Raw genomic sequence first — 21,677 nt, forward strand, 5'->3', positions numbered from 1 at the left:
AAAAAACCATATGTTTTTGTTTTTGTTATGAGAAAAATGAAGATATTAAGGGGAGAAGAAGATAAAAAAAAAAATTAAAAAAAAAAGGATGTGTTCAATTCATTAGTTTTACACTTATTAGATCTTATTTAATTTTTTTTTTCTTAACTTATCTTATCTCTACTTACTTGTAAATTATAATTAGTGAAACTAAGGTAAAGCCAAAGTTAGAAATGGAATTATATAATTTAAAATTTTAAAGAGATCGAAAAAATAAGGAATAATTAAAGGAGAAAAATTATTACAGATTTTGTTATCCAAAAACACTTATCTTTAAGAAAAAGAAATAATCCGTGTGTTGATATGTTTCTTGATTCATACTCCGTATTAATAACGTGTACTTTGAGATTCGATCCCACAAATTGAAATGGAAGCTCTAACCACTTGAGCTACCCCTCACTCTCTATGCTTCTTAAATACTAGTATTAATAAAATTTTTGTAATTGTTATGGATAATGAGTTAATGACCCTAATTTAATAATGACCATAATGTCGATAGAAAAATGGTTTATTCTAATTTCTATCACTAGTAAAGTAATTAAACTTAAATAATTTAAATACAACATACAAATAAAACGATCGAAGAGAATAAAGAGGATAGTGGAACGAATGATCGAGTACACTTGTATAGCTTAAGAGGAAATTAAAAAGAGAATAATAGTTGCATACCTTAACGTTCCTTCAAAGCTAATGTACTATTAGCATTGATTAACAAAAAGTGTAATACTAATTGATAACTTAGGGCCTGTTCACATTTACTGAATTGAGCTGAGCTGAACTGAACTAAACTGAGCTGAAACGAATATTTTATGAGAGAGGGAAATTAGGAGTTGAACTGAACTGAACTGATTGGAGCTGAACTGAACTGATTAGTGCTGAACTGAACTGAACTGAACGGAACTGAACTGAAATTAAGTAAATATGAACAGACCCTTAATGTAAGATATGATTGAGTTTAAAAAGTTATTAGTAGTGTTATTAGTCATGTACTCTACCGATTATCATATTCATCGTCTCTAATCTCTATATCTCTTTTGAGAATTTGAGTGTTTGAATTGAAGTATTTTCAGTTGACTACCGAGTATATTATAATTTTCTTCAACAACTAGGATTTAATATTATTTTTTGTTAATTAATACTTAAATTTTACATCAACACGGTTATGAAATCATTTGATTAATTAATGAAATATGTAAATTTGATTATGTGGCATGCACGTAAAAATATTACGCCTTTTTTTTTTTTTTTTTGGGAGGTTCTTCCATAATTGAGTATTATAATTATGTTGACCAAATAGTCAATATTAGTCATACGTCTGCATGTCCCATTCTAAACTTGTAGGTATTTTTTTTTTCCTACAAAACAATTGTAAGGAAAAAAAAAACCCGCTAAGAAACCCTCATAAAGGGAATTCCTAATACGTCTGAAGTAAGGATGAGGATAAAGAAGAATTAGATATCATTGCTAATTAAATGACCAACATTAGCAATTCAAGGCCTATTCTGATTTACTGAATTGAATTGAACTAAACTAAATAGAGCTGAAATGAATTGTTTATAAGAGAAGGAACTGAACAGATTGGAGATGAACTGAACTAAACTAAACTGAAAATAAGCTGAAGAGAACAGGTCCTCAGTCCGCTGATTGATTTGACTCCAGAAAGATATGACGAAGCATTAAATTACTAAGAGATTATCATCTCAAATTAGAATATTTTATCCCATGCTCAAGAGCTAAAAGAATGTCTTTATGAAGAGCCACCCGTGGATATACTAGGAGTAAGTGTTACCCACTACCATATTATATGGGTAATACTACTTGTAGGCGTCGCTCGAAGTGCGCCTACGTTAAAAGCATGTGGTGAATATGCTTGACACTCATAGGAAGTAGGAATTGACATAATACGATTAGGGACAAGGAAAGTAGGGAGCCGCCAACAAGTTTTTAAGGAACTTGTAAACCGTTCACGGATCATAAAAGGCAACCATGAATAAGGGACAACGAAGGCAACAACGATTGACCCGTGAAGGTTACACCCCATTCATAATCCATGAGATTACTAACTCCATATGGTTCGGAACCACGAAAGGAGGATCGGGGATGATGGTACGAAGTGAGTCATGGAGTCACATTCGCCCGTATTGGCCTCTACTCGATTCTTATATTGAAAAGCATTCCTGTGATCTCAAAGGCATACAAACAATAATTCAATTCGCTCCAAACTATTATTTAACTAAATTGGTGGAACATTAATGCACACATAATTCTAAAATATTTGTGATCACTTCAATTAATAATAAGATTAAAAGGATCCTAAACCGATTGTCCAAATTATCTTATTAGGCGTGATTTTCAATTACATATTCCCTTTAAACATGCAATACGGTGATCAATAATAGAATAACATTAATATTAAAACCAAATTAATCACAGTTCCAACAACATAAAATCGTTAGAAAAATAATAAAAATAAAAGGAGCATGATCCTTACTTTGATTCTGTTTTTTTGCAACTACATAATAATAAACGAGTTAGTAACTTCAAGGAAATAATAAAACGATGATTAAATTAAATTAAATAAAGTAAAGTTGATTTTGGGGCCAAACCCTCAAACAATTCTACCTTTCACGCCTTGGCTTAAGGATAGAACCACGAGTAAAGTATGGACTCCTTTGAGTACTTGAAGAAGGAATTTTAAAGTAGAAAAGGGTAGGCTAGTGTTTAGGCTAAAGCATAGAAGAGAGAAAATAAAATAATCGAATTACTCCGTGCCCCGTTCATCAGAAATGAGGGGGTATTTATAGGGAAAATGTGCTGAGGGAGCACACGGAACCCTAAAATGATAAAAACCCTAAAAAAGTATCCCGTGACACGGTCAAACTGTACCGTGACACGGGAAGCTCCACCGTCAGACGGTACACTTTCCCGTGACACGGTATATTTTTGGTGTGACGCGGGAAATTTTCAGAAAACGGGATAAAAAACGCGTTAAGGGTTTACGCGGAAAAGACACGGAATGTCCCGTGTCACGGCAGACCTCCCGTGTCACGGGAAATCCCACCGTCAGACGGGAAGGATTCCCGTGACACGGTAGGTACCTGCCGTGGCGCGTGAAATTCCAGCCTGTTTTTCCGTCTAAATACATTTTTAACCCTAATTTCCTTCGGCATTTTAAGTGTCGATTGATAATTTCGGGCCTTTTATGACTTTTTATTATTCGGGCTAAAATAAGAAAATAATTAAATAAAAATAAATAAAGGGTTTGGGCCAAAAATAAATAATAAAACAATAAAATAAAAAAGGTTTGGGCTAAAAATTAATTAATAAGTTTGGGCTGAAATTAAAACTATGTTTTTACCAAACATCAAGACTAATCCATGGACTGTTCAAAAATATGAATTTTATAAAATACGATTTTTTAAGCACTCTCGGGATTAAATACTAAACCCGACCAATAGTGGCGGTGAAAGGTTGTTCATCATCGGGTTTGGTTTTGGGGAGACATTTTTAGATGTCTACACTACCCAATACCACATTTTTTTTTTCTTTTCCCCCTTTTTTTCCCTTTCCTCTTCATCTTCTTCCTTCCTTAAACCCTTTTCCCCACCTCCATGGATAGTTTCCATTGTCGGTCAAACCTCCGCCCACCACACCTTCACCTCTGACGGCAAGAATCCCACCCCACCAGCTACTACCTTGGTCGAAATCCAAAAACATGCAACTACCTCCATTAAAAATGTAACACCCTAGAAATTTCTTTCCTTTAAATACACACTTTACTCTTTTTAAAATACGTTTTAGGAATATCTAAGACATTACCGCCACCGTGAAAACGGCTAAGGCAACTATCAAAGATACACAGCGAAAAACTTGAAAACCAAAACTATTTAAATAACACAATTTAAAAACCAAACCAACGAAAGTAAGGTTGAAAATCAACAAAACCAAAGTCAAATCAAATCCACTACAACTTGGAACCATTTAAGGCCCTTATTCGAAACCGAAACAACCAAACTTTTGTGTTAGTCCATAAAGTAATATAATAAAATATTCAATGCATAAAACACATCATATCCTAATGGAAGCTAGCATGATTCTCTCTTCACTCATGCCCCGTCATGAACATGCTTCAATACCTGAAAAGTGTATCTCTACTTGCCCCCACTACTCTCCATTAAAATGGATCATCGTAGGGCCAAGATAAAGACATGGTCAGACACAAACAACACACACAATCAGCAAAGCTGAGTACATAAGCGTAATTAAACACACTAACATGCATTCTCCTATCATCACACACACTTACCTCATTGCACTTTTTTACAAGCACACACAACAATCAACAAGACACTTTAACTGGACACTAAATAATTCATTTAGCGTTGATTACGCATCGAACGGGTTTCCAACTATACCTCCCCCAATAAATTGAGGTTAACTGACACGGGAGCTAACCGTGCCAACAACACACTTGTGCCACACATAGGTGGCGGAATTCCAGCGCATAATAATAATAAAAAGGAATATACAGCGTCGTGTACTCCGTTAGAAGTTATGATCAAATATAAAGTCACATAATTCCCCCCATATGTTCATACTCAAGGTATATACGTTCCAAGAGTTTTGGTGCGTAATCTCTTTCACTTTACGTTATTTACATATTATTAGACTTGGTGATGACCCTCAAAGCATAACAATTCAATCCTCAATAATAATTCAATCACTCAAACATACCAATTTAATTCTTGAATATTTAGTGACCACATAATATTTAATGTTGAACCCTTTTTAATTCTACCTCAGTGTCAAAAACACCTTAAACGCATAAAGTGCCAAAAATCCTATCCCTCGGTGTTAAAAACACCTTAAGTGCACATAGGCACCAACATACAATTTACTCCTTGTGTACATAGACATTTATATAGCTCCTTTCTCATGCTTAAAGCATCAATAAAAATTATATGAACCATAATAAAATTTCTTTTCAATATTCCAAACATAATTAAACAATTAGTTTAATTAAACATGCTCTCTATTATGCCATAAATAAATATGTAGTCCATATAATCATGCCAAAATATAATTTTCCAATCCATAAACCATCACAAATAATTCATGCTTCACAATCCAATCACCAACACCAATAATTCACAATTCAATACATAAACCTTAGCATGATACTACTTGTAATTGATTGAAATTAAACCTAGCATGATTCTACATCATCAAAATATGCTAAGTACGCGAACGTACCTTGAGTACGTTATTAAAACTGCCACAACTCGTAGAAATCGCTTACTTCAAAGTCTCCTACACATTAAATCCATAATAGAGTATTAATATTCACTCTAAACAAATTTCCAGCAATATATATTATTTTAAAACCCTTCATAAATTAATTAGAATAAACTGAAATTATATTTAAAACAACCTAAATTAAGTCCCAATTAATGGGTAATTAAAATTTCTTCAAGAAACCCAATTAAGTGTTCTACATAAAATTTCAGCACTTTATTATACTTAAAACTTTCTGTAATTTGGTTTTAAAACACTTAAAACAAAGGCCTACCCTATTATACATCATAATCTTTCAATAAATCATGAAACAAGAACCTAGGGTTTCAAAAATTGAGGCTTTTTAATAAAAAACCAAATCTGAAAATTAATTCATACAATTACAATTATCAAACATCAAAATTAAACCCCCAAACTCATAATTTATATTTAGATCCAAGAATAGATTAAATTAAAACGAGAAAGCTTAGGGTTTATATATATATATATATATATATTATATTATATATAGTTCGAAAAAGAAAGGGGGAAAAAGAGGAGGAAGAACGGTAGCCACCACCAGCTGTCGTCTGCTGGCGGCGGTGGTGAGGGAGAAGGGCAGCCGAAAAAAATAAGGGGAAGGGGAAAAAGAAAAAGAAAAAGAAAGAAAAATAAGGAGGAGAGAGAGAGAGAAGTTTACCTTGGGTTTTCTCCACTCTGGGCAAAGTTTGATTTGCCTCATAAGTGGGATATTTATACCCCTTCTCTACTAACCCTCTTCCCTAAACTTTCCTCTTTTAGGTTTTCCTAATTCCTTCCCTAATAAAACTTGTTGAAAATTAAACTTTCCTAAAATAAAACCCCAACTTTTAAATAAAATAATTAAATAAACTTTCCTTTAATAATAATATTAATTAAAATACTTTAATTAAAATAATTACAACTATTTAAATACTTTATAAAATACATACTTTAAATAAAATACGTATAAAAATACGGGGTATTACAAAAAATCACCGGAAACCACCCAAAAAAATAACCCAAAAACGAGAGACACAAACTTATGGCTCTAGCCATTAAAAACGGTGAGTTCTATGCTGGAAATCGCTGAGTTCGGTCGAAATTGACGCCGATAATTTTTTGTCGGTGCTCATTTATTATTAATTTGTGTATTGTTATTATTGGTTTGTGTACTATTATTATTGGTTTTTTTACTGTTATTCTTAATTTATATACTGTTATTGAGAGGATAGAGACTACATTTTTACAACATAGCTAAGTAATACATGAAATTACATTTTCACCCCTGGTATGGGCCTAACGAGCCCATACCTGGTAGTGCTCTATCACTACTCGATATACTAGCTTGTAGAAGGGCTACCTAATGTATTCGAAGAATTTTGTATAATGTTTTTTGTTAAAAAGAAATACTTAGCTGCTTTGGAGTTTATTTTAGTCTTTTAGATTTACTTGTACTTCGTATTAAACGTAACCGTTTCACTTTTGTATTATTTATATACTTACTTTGACTATAATTTTTACCAATACACTTCCTTTTTTTTCTTTTATATGCAACACTTTAACTTTTACACTATTTATATACTCCACTTTGACTAGCTTTAATTGATTTATAATTAAAACTAAATATAATCATGTGTGATCTTGTTAAAATCATCTTCGTTTATACTTTATTAATATCATTTTTAATTTTAATGTATTATTAATAAAAGATATTATTAATGATTGAAATAATGCATTGATAAGGCCGGGTGTAATAAGCAGAGTTGCATTTAAAAGATAAGTAGAGGATGTATAATCATAAAACAAATGTTGTCTTGTATAGTATAATAATGATTCAACTTAGGGACCGTTCACATTTACTGAATTGAGCTGAACTGAACTGAACTGAACTGAACTAAACTGATTGGAGCTGAACTGAACTAAACTGAGCTGAAATGAATATTTTATGAAAGAGGGAAATTAGGATCTGAACTGAACTGATATTAAGTAAATGTGAACAGGGCCTTAGTTGTGTATTGACATATATGTCAGCCGTTGTGATTAATTCGAAACGAAGGGAATAATTCGTAATGTTTCAAATTGGTGAAAGAGAGCTATTCAAAACCGAACTTAAGCAAACAATATAGCTCAATTGTTGGATGATAATCGAGGAGACACAATTCAATATCCACATTATTCAATTAATGAATTTGCTTTTTCATGAGACAAGATTCCATAAATTACCCTGATGTTATAATTAGGAAAATTTGCAAGAGAGGACCTTTTAAATTGAATTGTTTGTGAGAAAGGACATTATATATTAAAAAAAAGGTGACGGATTGGAACTATACTGTAAGATGGGACCTCAAAAAAAAAAAAAGTTGTTAGATGGGATCTTTCGGTGGATTTTGGCATGGCAGAGGTGGTTTTCGGAGGTCAGTGAGGGATTTCAGCGAGGTGGAGGTGGTCTTCGGGGGTTTGTGTAGAATTTTGGTGAGGTGGAGATGGTTTTCGAGGGTCGGGGTGAGATTTCGGCTTGGTGGAGATGGTTTTCGAGGGGTTCGGTGTGGGATTTGAGTGAGGTAGAGGTGGTTTCAGGGATCGGTGTGGGATTTAGGTGAGGTGGAGGTGGTTTACAAGGGTCAGGGTGGAATTTCGACGAGGTGGAGGTGGTTTTTGAGGCTTCAATGACTGGATTTTGTAAAAGGTCCCATCTCACAATTGTTTTTTGAAGTAAGGCTCCAAACTGCCACATTTTTTTTATTCATTTATTTTTATATAAGATCCTTTCTTACAAACAACTCATTATAAAAGAATTTTTCTTGCAAATTTTCCTTAAAAGTATCTAACTTATCCTAACTCAAGATTAGGAATGGCAACAGATCGGATTCGGGTCGGATGGAGCTCCACCCGCATCCACCCGAATTAATCATCCGCTCCACCCGATTCACCCGTCACCCGCAAAACCCATCACCCGCATCCGATCCATCCGTCATCCGCGGATGAAACGGGTGGATCGGATGCTTAACGGGTGATAATTATAATCCTACTCTAACTATAAAATCTAAATCTAATACGTTAGAATAAAAAAAAAAAAAACTTTTAGCCAATTTTATACTTAAAAAGTAAACCATTAATTAAATTTTTATTCCAAACTATAGCAATAATAATAATCATGAACTTACTTTTTTTTTTGAACGGAATCATGAACTTATTTCGGTACTACATAATTGGGAGTTGAGGGAGGTTCTATATTTTTTAAAATAAAATTAAAGAATTTTTAGAATTTTTTTTTTTTTTTTAGAAATATACAGTACATACATAGTGTAGTATACTAGTATATAAGAAAATTGGGAATTTTTTTTATATATATACGAATGGACTGCGGATCGGGTGATAAACGGATGACGGATCGGGTGACGGATGAAATGGAGCCCCACCCGAATCCGACCCAATCCGTCACCCGCTTCATCCGTCACCCGCCCTTCATCCATTTAATGCGGATTTTCGTCCATTTATTTATTTCGGGTGGATCGAATTTGCGGATATCCATTTAGAATTCCCATCCTTACTCAAGATCAACCCCACATATCCTGTCAAAAAAAAAAAAAAAAATCACCCCCACATAAATCCCAAACCCGAGAACAATCCAACATTATAAGAACTATAAGAGACCCATAACTTATACCAGTGAAGAGAATGTCAAGATTGTCAACAAACAAATGACTAAAGCCCATCATTCTTTGGGTGAATTTGGAAATGACCCAACTATAATCTTGTAGTAGTTCGTTGAAAAAACAAGTATAGTTTAAATGACAACATCTTAGATCATGTTCAGGTTATTGTTATGCTCTCCAATTGCTCGATCATTCTTTAACACCCAACACCCACAATTCTTCTCCAGGTAATTCTCCATTGTAGTTTTCTCTGCTTATCTTTGTGTTTGAATTGGGTAATCAATAATTAGTTGAATTGAAGTGCGTAATTGAAAAAAAAAAAACACCCAATTATTTGATCTTCACTGATTAGCTATACAATTCTAATTTGTACAAGTTGTTGTAATGTATCAGATTGAAGAACAACATACATTGCAAGTGGGTACAGATGGGTGCTGGAAGTGTTAATTCTGAGTATTCAAAAATTGCAAAGTTTCGAATGTGCAATGTATCTGGGTAAATGATTGTCAATTGCTTGTTATATATACTGTGATTCTAATCCGAACATAGGTCTTGTACACGACGGGTGTATTTTATACAACTGTCTTTAGTCGCTAAAGATCACATAAAAGTGTTATTTTACTCTCGTGTTTGGGCAACTAATCGTGTTGTATACAATACACCCGCACAGGTTGCAACTAGTTTTTGCCTTACTCTAATTGCAATTAATTTTTGTGTTCTTGTCATTATTCTTGTTGGAATTTGTGTTTGTGTAAATTGGTTTTTACATAGTTATGTATTTTGGATTCAGTTACATGACAGAATTGCTGGAAATTCAGGCTCCAAACCCCACAATGCATGTTTTGCTTATCCCTGGAAATCCAGGTTTTGTTGCCTTTTCTCTCTTTATGTGACTCATTCTTCAAGTTGGGTAGGTAAACAATGATTTAGGTGGTTTAATTTCAGGTATTGTTACATTTTACAATGATTTTGTGGAGTCATTGTATGAGGAGCTTGGTGGAAAAGCATCAATTACAGGCATGATTTGGCCTCCCTTCTCTTTTTAAACCATTTATTTTCGACCTGAAATATCTCAAGGGAGTTGTTCCTGTTGTGTTGATCCACAGCTATTGGGCACATATCCCACACAAATAAGGTACTTATTGTCTGTTGAGTGTTGAGACCTTACGTCTGAGTAGTGAACTGCTTTCTGTATAATGTAATTGATCCTTGTTGGAGAAGTTGTATTGCTATTTGCTCTAAGTAAAAGTTATGAAGATTACTTACATGTTATGATAGTTATTGCATGATGATACGCCTATAATGGCTATGAATAGCTACATAGATTCTGTTAAAACACGAAGTGTAGTGGTTTAATGATGGGATTTCTTTATATGATGGAAAATTTTGAGTGAGTGGCTTAGCATTTTAACATTTGGGCTACTCAATACTCGATTTTTCTGTAACTATCTGGTGTAAAAAGCTGCCGTGTCTCCTTTTTTGGACAATTCATTCAACTCCTATATTCTATATAACTATGTGTTTATGTACTCAGTAGAGGGATGATGATGGTGACTATGATGGAGAGATATTTAATGGAAGAGTTTAAAACGAGCTCCATGATTGTTTCAAATTGTGAGCTTGAGAAGGGGGAAAAGTAGGTTGGTCAATTGGAGAAAGTGGTGGTATTGGATCTTCAAAGAAGAAGAATCTTGGAATGAAAGATAGAAGAGAAAGAAGAAAGACAAGAAAGGAGGCAGGCGAAGAAAACAAGAAACACCCCCCCTCCCAATATCTTTGCTAGTGTTGTTGGTACTCTTGGTAGTTTATTGAGGACGTTAACATTTAATTTTATCCAATAATTTTATTTCAAATAGGCTACCTTACTGTAAATGTGTATTAATGCATGGGTTTATCTCATTGTAATTACCTCAATATCAGGCTACATAGTTGAATTTTTTCTTAGAAAAGATAGAAATAACTTTTTGGCTAATTTTTTCTTGTTCGGAGAAAGTAAGCTGTGAAGTGGTGTGAGGATTCTCCTTGGCTTGTTATAATAATATTTGTATATGTGTAAAATTAATGAATGAAAATTCGGCATGGCACCTCTCTTTTGGATAACTTAATGCTTCAGAGTTGAGACTGCCTCTCTTATCGCATTTGATTGTGTGCTAGGATTGGGAGCATGGACGCTTATTCTCACTGGAAGATCAAATTAACCACAAGGTAAGCTTTTTTTGTTTGGCAAACTCCATTACTATTCTTTTATATTAAGGTGGCAGTTCACTGAAATGGGGCCATTTAACACATCTCATTTTGGATTTCAACTTGTCTAGCTGAGTACATTGTGCTAAAACTACAATGTGAAGGATAATTTGGCTTTTATAATAGAAAACTATACATGCTTTGCATATTCAGTTTAAACCTATGTACTATTCTGAATACAGTTTTTATCCTATTCCTGGAATGAGGAATTGCTGGTACTATGAGAAAGAGTGGGAGCCAGTATATTAATAAAGAACTAGAGAGTTTTCTCTGTGGTTAGCTTTGCTTTGACTTTGTAAAACGGCTAAAACCACTATATTAATAAAGAACTAGAGAATTTTCTAATGAGAAGGGGAGGGAGTTTTGCACTGTAATTTATTTGTGATTGTGTTGATAATTTTTTATTATGCTTAGTTGAAAATGGATTTGAGGCCTAAAATCCATCATTTAATTTTTTTTTTTTTTTTTATTATTGCTTTATAAATACACTTTCAAGTCATCAGCACCAATTAGGCGAGTAGAAAGAACCACATATTTTTTTCCAATTTTTATGATCAAGCTCTGACACATCGAAAGTATAATTCTTTTTATGCTTTTTTTGCATACGTCACAACTCTAAAGTAGTGTAGTTGAGCATTATTGACTGCAGGGGGAGCTTTCCCCTGTCATGTAATTATGTAATTTTTCTTAATTAAGCCTTTCACATGGTTTGTGGTTACGGACAATAAGTTTCTGTGTCGAGTTAAAGAGTTAATTTACTTTGCAAAGCTGTTTTAAGGTGCAAGATGAATCATTGATGCTTTGTGTTTCTGTTGCTGCAGATTGATTTTATTGCCCATGAACTCCAAAATAAAAGTGCTCCAATAATACTGGTGGGTGAACTTCCATTTAGATCTAATCTTTGTGGATTTCTTATTAGTAAGCATCACTTAATAATTGAATTCCCTGTGGCTTGAAAAGAAAAATATCCACAAAGTGCTTGATGTTAGGATTTTGGCAGTTCTCATCAGTTCCAAAAGCAATAAAAATCCATTTAGCCCATGTAATTCTACAGTCCTGGTGATAATATTTGAACATTATTGGTTGTCATATGATATTTGAATGCTTATCTTAGCTTTTGGGACCATTGTTTGATTAATAATTTGTTTTTGTTTTAGCTTTGACATTATGCACACTTCTGGTTAAAAAGCAGAATATTATTGTTTTCTGACATACTAGATATTGAGTTTTCTTTTCACCATTTGCTTGTCATTGTTCTGATTACCTTATAATCTTGGTGAAATACTCTAGCAATCACTGGTCAATAGTGTCGTAGAAATACATATGTAATGAATGTATATTTTAGTACTTTTGCGTGGTTCTACGGAAGCCTTTTAAAAAATCTGAGCAATACTTGTTGTCTTGTTGATACGGTTCCATCGCAAGTTATGCTACTCAGTCCATATCAGTCATATGGGGAAGCTGATGTGGGGTTTATATAGGTCTATGGACTCTCTATCCTCCGAGTTAGCTTTTGGGGATGGTTATCTCATTGGCCTGTATCAGCTATCCTTTCAGAAGTATCCTATCTGACTTATATGTTCTTTTGAAGGTTGGGCACTCTATTGGATCTCATATAGCATCTGAAATGTTTAAGAGAGCTTCAAAGAAGGTGTTCAGTTAACTATATTGGAGAAATCATCATACACTTTTACTTTCATACCTTTGCTTTCTTATTCTCAATTGATTAATCTGGATGCTATTTATCCAGGTTATATACTTCATTGGGCTATACCCTTTCTTGGCTTTAAATTCCAAATCATCAAAGCAAACTGCCATCAGGAAGCTAGCAGAGTAAATTTTTATCTTTACACTCCACATCAAGATAAGAGTTGCATTTTAATTTTAGCAACTTTACACAACTTAAAACGGTGCTTAAACACATTTACTGCATTGCTCTTGTGTTGATGGTATTTATACCGGGTTGTTACTGTTTTACTGACGGTCAAACGACTCCAAAAAAAAAAAAAAAAAGTTTTTTTGTTCACTTTCTTGTGATTCTGGTCTAGGAGTTTTCTAACATATTTACACATTTGATTGTTAGCTATTGTGCAGATTTTGTCTTTGTGTTATGCCCTTTGATTCTTCATATCCTCATATTTCATCTGAATTAACAAATTTGAATGCATCTCTGACTTTCAATTGTTACTCATGGAGTATTTATAAAACATTTAGTAGGCTTTCCTATTGTGAGTCCATCAGGAATAGCTTCTTTCTGCATACAGTGCACACCCTTAATCCCGCCTTAGGTGGGGGCCATATGCTTGGTGTTTGGCAATGGCATGGTGTGGTATATATAATTGTAAATTTGCTTTTACTTCTTGATGTTTAAGTTGTTATGACGTAACTGCTTATTCCTCACTATCACATCATGGATCAACTTCTCAGATGCAAAATTTGTGTTTAGTCTGTACAAAAATGAGGGATGAGTGTTGATCTGTGCTTTGCTTTCTGCATAGCACATTAGTTTACTCTTATGTTCCTTGGCACTTTAGGCCTTTATACACTTGGCTAGCTGAATGTGAAGAGCGTCATGTCTAGAAAACCATGCTTTGTCAGACTTAGATATTAAGTCGCCATTAAAACTCCCCCCGGTGGGGTTAGGCTATCGAGTTGCTTCACTAACTGAATTGATAAAAAAAATAAAAAAAATTCCTGTTTAAGATCTGCAAGAGCTATCGTTCTGTCTTAGGGCCAGTCCTGCTGCTGCCTGTTGTGGTGGGCATTAGTTGCATTGTCTTTGTACAATGTGAGGCTTGCATAACTGAGGCAATCTATAACTTCTTTTCTAGATTGAGATTTTACATGACTTGTTGCTCCTACTGCATCCTGCTGTCCCTCCACCGGTCCACCCCCCTTACCCTACATAACTTAGTTGAATGGTCCATTTTCTTGTTCAAATTTCCAGGTCTTCAGTACTATGTGCATTGGTAAGCTCTATAGTAGCTCTGCTGGGCGTTGTCCCCAGTTTATCAAGGTTAATTGTGAAGACGACTTTAGGCAATTCATGGTCTGGTGCTGCTATAGATGCTGCTTGCTCCCATTTGTTGAAGGTAAGACTTCCAAAATCTGGATAAGAAGGTTGTGCTTTTCAATAACAAGTTAAGAATAGATGTCGATCTAGAAGTTTCCATCAAGATGTTGTAAAACCAAGGTCTGCAATATTGTGTCGGCTTAGATTTAAACATGTTAAATGAGACACAAAAGAACTCACTTCTTGACTAGTTTTATGCTTTTATCCTTTTTTTTTTTTTAATTAACTCCACCAAAATATATTGTAATCCAATTTGTTTATTTGCATCTCATTGCTAAAACCAATTAACTTTGGTTAAAACATATCCACCATCCTCAAGTTTTGAGAGAAAAAAATTAGCCAAACTTAAATAAAAGAAAATTGTAACCTTTTCAGGTCATATAATGTGCTGTAACAGCATAGGGTGGTCTGGTCAACTAGAATTTCTTAAGATCTATATATGTGGGATTATGTTCCTCTTACTTTTCATTTACATTACAACCTAGAATTTATTTGGTCCTATAGTTTTTTTTGGAGGAATATTTGGTCCTATAGTCTTGCTTAAGCAATCAATCAATATTTACATTTAATGGTCATAAATTGCTCCCTCCGTTCCCATGGACAGTACCATGAGAGCTTGAGGCTGTTTTATGAAGGCTTTGCTCATAAATTAGACTGTACATCTACCAAGAAATTTATGTTCTTCTGTGCAGCTTAAATGGTTTCTTGATCATATTCACAATTGGAACTCAACACATCCCTTGAAGAATGCTTTTTGCTAAGAAAAGAGAACTCTATTGTTTTGTATTTTGCCATATTTGAGGGATCTTCCTCCTTTTTTTTTTTTTATTTGGCCAAGTTATATACATTTTGAAATGAATGAATTCTTATTTATTGTTTGTTCATATTAAAAAACGCAGTACCACACAATGCGGAATATGCTGTTTATGGCAAAGACAGAGTTTGAGAAGGTAAATTTTTGTTTAATTATTTTGTCTGTAGGCATACTTCTGATATGTTTTTTTTTCTCTTGTTTTATATGATGCTATGAATGTCCTTGCAATACTTGGTTGGTCGGAAGAGAAATACAACCTCCTAGAATTGAATTTGATCTATTGTGTCTTGTATAGTTTGCAATTTCTCAGGAAGATCTTCTTTCTCTATGTTGAGAGTTTGCTGCTGAAAAACAAGTCTGCCGATAAACAAGAATGTATATTTGTAGACAATTCATTGGTTAGAATACTATTGGAAGAGTAGTAAATGAATGTAAAGCTTTGTTGTACATTAAAAAATGTGTTTTATTAGGCAAATTAAACTGATTTTCTTGTTTCAAAATATCAGTAACTCTGCATCAACAACATAATATTATATGCTCTAGTTTGTCAAATCAACATAAGAATATATGCTATATTGCATAATTAATGCAATGTTATATGCCAATATTGCATTACCCTTCAATTTTAACTAAATCTAATAAAGTTTCTGTTGTGTGGAAAAAATGAATGAAGTGTCTTACCCTTTGTAATGATTGGATAGAAAACAAATCATTAGTGCTGATTCTGATTGCTTTTATAACAGTTTTCAGAAGCACCGGACTGGGACTTCCTGAAAGCTAAGCCAAATCAAATAGCATTTTTATTTGGCATTGATGATCATTGGGGTCCGTTGTCATTGTTTGAAGAGGTATGTGATTCAAGTCCAGTCATTCTAAGATATTCAGTTGTTCAACCATACTGCTACACCTCAACACTTAGCTGTGTACCTGTTGATTGCAATTGCATACTACGTATTTAGCGTCTATATAAAATTTCATCAGCAGATGCATAAATGGTTGCATCCTGATTCACGTCCAAAATGTTGCTTCTGCCTCTGCATATACTCGGCGAAAATTTGTTGCTTCTGCCCATAAACTTAAATCAGTTTGTGACAGTCATTGCATTCTGTATGGTATATGTATATGTCAGAATGCAAATGTTGTTGAACACATCTTTTCTGCTGAGCTTAGGATTCTCATTCTCACTTCTTTGGAAATGCCGTCAAAGCTATGTAGTTGGGCAGTTGGGAGCTTAAGACAAAATGCATCAAGATAGGCATCACACCAAATCCTCTGAAGTTGTCTTTTGCTCATTCTAGGATAAGGGAAGTTAAGATATATGCAGCCTTCCCAAACAATATCAGGGTCTGTTTATGATTAACTGCTGATGTAGAACTTACTTACTGTCTGCTGCTTAAATCTGACAACTGAGTGTGTATTGTATAGTTAATTGAGCCGTTTTGTTATTGTACAGTATGATTTAGATCCGTATTGCTTTGGTTAGTATTTAGATCAAGGGAAATTTGTTTGAATGTATTGAATCATCTCTCCTATTTCTCTTACTGTGGTGTCATATTTTCTAATCTCTATTTGTTCTTGTAGAATGTGTCCTTTGATCAATAAGTCTGTTCTTAAAGCAGTTTAACACCTTAACTTAATCAAAAAGCCGATTTCAGTTTAAGATAGTAGTTGCTTCTGTGATGCTCAATGTTCTATGCAAATGTCAACTTTGGTTATGGATCCAGAGTTCTTCCATTAATATTACCTCAACTTGAGAAAAGGGGATACTCGACAGAATTAGAATTATTCGATTTATCATGTAGCCCATGGATAAGGACAATATCCTTTTCTATTTGCATATAGTGTAGGTAGAGAATTACTCTCTCTATCCCATATTTGTACATTTGCCTGTATTGGGTGTCCCAAATTTTTTGCGCACTTGCTTTTTAAGGTGAAGTTTCTGTTATTTTCTCTTTCTACCTCTTTCTAAAATCTGTACTAAAGACAAGCAGGCAAAATGTTATGAAACGGAGAAAGTTTCAGATTTCCCTTCTCAGACTGAAGTTGAAGTGCCCAAGTGACTGTGCCTATATAGGGTGTCAGGTATATAATGCTGGTACTTGAGACGAAATGAAGAAGTTTAGTATCTGACAATTGAGCTTATTGTTTACCAGAAAGAGCTCTGTAAGGTGGAGCAAAATAGACTTTGATCTCTCTGCAAAGTTAAACTGTCACAGTTTTAAATTCTAGTCAAAACTGGAAGTTTGCAACGTTTCATACTTAGTATTTGCTTAGAAGGTCCAATATTCTGTTAGATATATGAGACAAATAATGTCCTATGTGATGACAGATGATAAATAAACAGACAATGATGTGAATATTCCGAACAAATTTCTTATGTTTCTTTGTCTGTTGGGCAATTTTTTTCTAACTCCTCTGTTTTCTTCTGCACTTATTACAGATTTCCAAACAAGTTCCTGATGTTTCTTTGTCAATTGAAAAAGAGGGTCACGACCATGCTTTTAGTTGCACCGTGGCTGGTTCCACTTGGGTTGCCCAGCATGTAGCTGGCTTGATCAAGAAACATTTGTAAACACTATACCGTCGTCTGGCTCTCCATTTGATGAGTAAACAATGAAGAGAATGTTACCTTCCTGGTTCCTACTTCTTTTACTATATTCACCGCACTTCTTCTGAAAGTTGACTGGATATAGATTCTGTAATGGCTTAAGTGATACAAGTTTGTCATATGTATGTTTCGTTTGCTGCTACACCTGTGTACATAATGAAATAATGAATTGCTCTATCCTTAGGTCCCTGTATTTCTGAGATATTGATCAAATATCACTTCGATTTGAACAGTCTATGCAAATAAAAAAAAATAGTTTGGAAGTTTACAGAATTTTTTTTTATCTTTTCAGCATTTTCATTACAATAGTCTGTTTCATTTTCTGAAGGATTTCAGCAGCCAGCCGTGTCTACGGACTACAGTGAGGCCTCATCATACGTGTAAACGAAATGCAAACAGCTGCTGCAGAGTACTATATGCAGGTTTGCTAATTCTTTCCTTGATCATATTGCTAGTCCAACCCTTAAACTGATTGTTAATTAGACATTACGGCCAAGTAGCCATCTGTTTCATGCTTGAATACTTAAATCGTTGGAGATGTCTTGTGAACTACCTCAAAATATTAGGATGTCGGCTGAATTTTTTTTTATTTTTTTAGTGAAATCTGCTAATCATACATAATTCATAAGAAGACAACATGAATTGTTTGGTAGTTTAGCAGTTAAAGGTTGTATTTTGTCACTAATACATAGCATGTCAATCAGTCTATATATTTGTCTTGACTGCTGGAGTTTTTTCCCTCAACTAAGGCCCAGCAATGTCGAAGTCTACTTACAGTTTTGTCTGGCCATACAAAGAGGATCCTAGGTTGGTAGTTACTAGTTAGCGCTTCTCATATAACTACCAACGTACGTATATAGCCTTCTTATTAGTTATGGACCATAGTCTAGAGTCATTTGTGGATCACGGTATCGAAATACTATGTGCACCCTCTTTCATTCAAACCTACACCAAAACTCGGATAATACCAACGTACATAACCATATCATGCCTGATAGAATTCCCAAATGGCCGTACACAAAACTAGATTGATTTGCACATCTATCATAATTAACCCAAAAAACGATCTATATGACTCGAACTGAATCCAATCTATACGACTGAAATTCTACCAAAGCATTTTAAGTCTTTGAGGTAAGACAATCACATGTTACAAATTGAGTGAATATTGTGGGACATAGATAACTTCAAATCCAAAATCAAATTTAATTTTTAGTGATATGGACATTAATGTATATGCAATTTATGTCTAGCTACCTATTACAGTACTTTATTCTAAAGTATACTGGGGGCAAGCATTAGCACCTTCTTAAATCATTCGTAAACCACTCTTAACTTTTAAGTACTTTGTCTTTTTTCTACATATATTTTAGATAATACAAGCATGTCTTGTTATTAATGAAGTTACTTAGTAGTTTCAAGAAACATAAATCATAATTATATTCTGTTTAATGCATTATTAAAAATTCTGAATGATTCCTGTAGTAGAGTACAAACTCTGTTTGCAGACAAGAATTATTATATTAACCTGTAGTTTACCTAATTAGTACCTTCTTTATAATATAATTTAATTCCTTGGTTTAATTTTTCTAAATCTGAAATTTTGTCAGGGAAGATTTTATGCTAATTATATTGTTTAATAATATAATGTTTAAATAATCAAGTAGGAGAATAAATTACTGCCACTACATTATACAATAAGATCTAAAACTCGAAAGGTTAATAGCTGTATAATTTAGAGATGAGATTAAAAAGTCTATGTAATTAAAGCAAGTAAATTTAATTAAGGCATTAATTAAAGCACATGAAGTTCTTTTCTACGTGCTTTATTTGTTGGACATTGAACTAAAGATGCATCAATTGTGTTACAATTTTATATCTATAAATTTTAATTTTAATAGAGACGATTAATTAAAGATGTATACGAATACGAAAGTTTATCATGACTTTTTCTTTAATCCATTATACTTTGATTACTTTCTACCAAAACTTTTTCAAAAGGGTTTGTTTTTGCATGGAAATTTCACGGGTTTGGTTTCTAATATACTTTAATAAAATTCACAAAAGTCCTTTTCATAAGTAGTATACTCCATATCTAACACTTATATACTCCATTAGTCCATATATTATGGATAGTTTATGTGATAATGTATGGACACTGATTTAGACGTGATTTGGTTTTAAAAAATCTTGAATATTACCATAAGACTTTTAACCAATTAAATTAGCTGACATTCACAGTTTATGCAATAATGTTACAACACATCATATCATACAACAGACTAAGGGCCTGTTCACAATTACTTAATTTCAGTTCAGCTCCAATCAGTCAGCAAATGTGAACATGCCCTAACTAAACACAACTAAGGGCCTGTGCTCTTCAGATTATTTTCAGTTCAACTCAATTCAATTCTAATAAGTTCAGTTCAGCTCTTAATTTCCTTCTCTCATAAAATATTCAGTTCAGTTTAGTTTCAATAAGTTCAGTTCAATTCAACTCAGTTTAATCAATCAGAACAGGTACTAACTATGCATTTTAACATTTTTTTTTACGATCGCCTTGAACATTAAAAAGCTCCACCTTTGTTGTAAGATAAATGATCCAATTGAACTTGAACTCCCTTCCATAAACTATTCAAAAGTTTGACATACTATTATATCAAATGATGCCTAGATTTTATATGATGTCATTCAACCCATTGTAATTAATTAATAAGATAAATGCACCACACGGATCCTTAATTACTCATTGGGTCCCCATACTATAACCATAGTAGGATGGCTGTCACCTTCAACTTCAAACACCCACATGTCATCCTAGATTTCCTAACATACATACATATAAACTCATTCACATGAACACAACCTATACGTCTCTCCCACAAATTCAACCAAAAAATTTCAGTCACCCCTCTTTCTCTCTCTATTTTCTCTCTCTAAAAAAATGTCCTCAAACAAAAGAAAAGTTCTCCTAAACTCAGTCCCAGTAGACTTAGGCTGTAATTGTAGAAAGCTAAAACTTTCTTCAATTTTTAGCCCTAAACCAAAATCATCAAAAACACCCAAATACCAAAAATACCAAAATTATTCATACTCTTCCTCAACTTCTAGTACTAACACTACTTGGGATAAAACTACTAGAAACTTCTCTTCATCCTCCCCTTATGAGTGTTATTATCCGACTATTAACTCCACTACTTTTTCTCCTTACTTGGACACCACCACCTCCTCCTCGTCCTCTTCACAGCCGTCCTCATCAGTTGATGGGTACGGCCGTGTTGGGACTAAATCAGTGGCTGTTGAGAAGGATTCGAGTGACCCTTATTTGGATTTCAGGCAATCTATGTTACAAATGATAATGGAGAATCAAATTTATACTAAAAATGATCTTAAGGAGCTTTTAAACTGTTTCTTGCAGTTGAATTCTCCTTCTCTTCATGGGACTATAATCCGGGTTTTTACCGAGATTTGGAATAGTTTCTTCTTCAATGGGAGGCCTGATCATTCTTCCCCTCGGTTCTTCGTTCGCCCTAAATCCTATGAGATTTAAGTAGCCGCAATTAGCAGCAGGGATAATTAAGATTGCGTACATCTGAAACTCTGTCTTGTTTACGACTAGAGTGAGTGATGGCTATGGGTCCTAGAATTTTACTTGGATTTTTAGTTGATTTGGTTAGCATTTGTAATCATGTTTTGGTGTTGTTATTAATTAGTATGAGTAGGATGGATTAATAGTAGTAGTGCATTATTATTAGGTGTTAGGTTGTAGGTATGATCTTAAATATTCCTCCTTTTTTGAGGCAACATATATAAGATCTTTCTAACTTGGTTGGATTGTAAGTCATGATCATGTCATTTTGTGATGTGACTAGTAATTGTAAAGATGTTTTACCATTTGGTATGAAATCAAACGGATTTTACTATTTGTAGTATTTTTTTAATTTTTAA

The 21,677-nt window shown here is 33.7% G+C and overlaps 2 protein-coding genes across 2 annotated transcripts; both read left to right on the forward strand.

Moving 5' to 3' along the window:
* Window positions 1–9,014: 9,014 nt before the first annotated feature.
* LOC145623725 (uncharacterized) lies at window positions 9,015–17,951 on the forward strand. The gene is made up of 13 exons (XM_081676585.1): window positions 9,015–9,217; window positions 9,384–9,485; window positions 9,781–9,854; window positions 9,936–10,007; window positions 10,097–10,125; window positions 11,145–11,195; window positions 12,056–12,106; window positions 12,826–12,885; window positions 12,985–13,067; window positions 14,182–14,326; window positions 15,207–15,257; window positions 15,865–15,969; window positions 17,562–17,951. Exons 1-13 carry the CDS (start codon window positions 9,144–9,146, stop codon window positions 17,691–17,693), a joined length of 1,029 nt encoding a protein of 342 aa, XP_081532711.1. The 5' UTR covers window positions 9,015–9,143; the 3' UTR covers window positions 17,694–17,951.
* A 2,664-nt stretch (window positions 17,952–20,615) lies between these two features.
* LOC145610553 (transcription repressor OFP6-like) lies at window positions 20,616–21,654 on the forward strand. Its single transcript, XM_081665870.1, has one exon. The coding sequence runs from the start codon at window positions 20,674–20,676 to the stop codon at window positions 21,277–21,279; it is 606 nt and encodes a 201-aa protein (XP_081521996.1). The 5' UTR covers window positions 20,616–20,673; the 3' UTR covers window positions 21,280–21,654.
* The last annotated feature ends 23 nt before the right edge of the window (window positions 21,655–21,677 follow it).

This window comes from Chenopodium album, chromosome 3 (assembly GCF_948465745.1).
Source record: "Chenopodium album chromosome 3, dcCheAlbu1.1, whole genome shotgun sequence".
NCBI lineage: Eukaryota > Viridiplantae > Streptophyta > Magnoliopsida > Caryophyllales > Amaranthaceae > Chenopodium > Chenopodium album.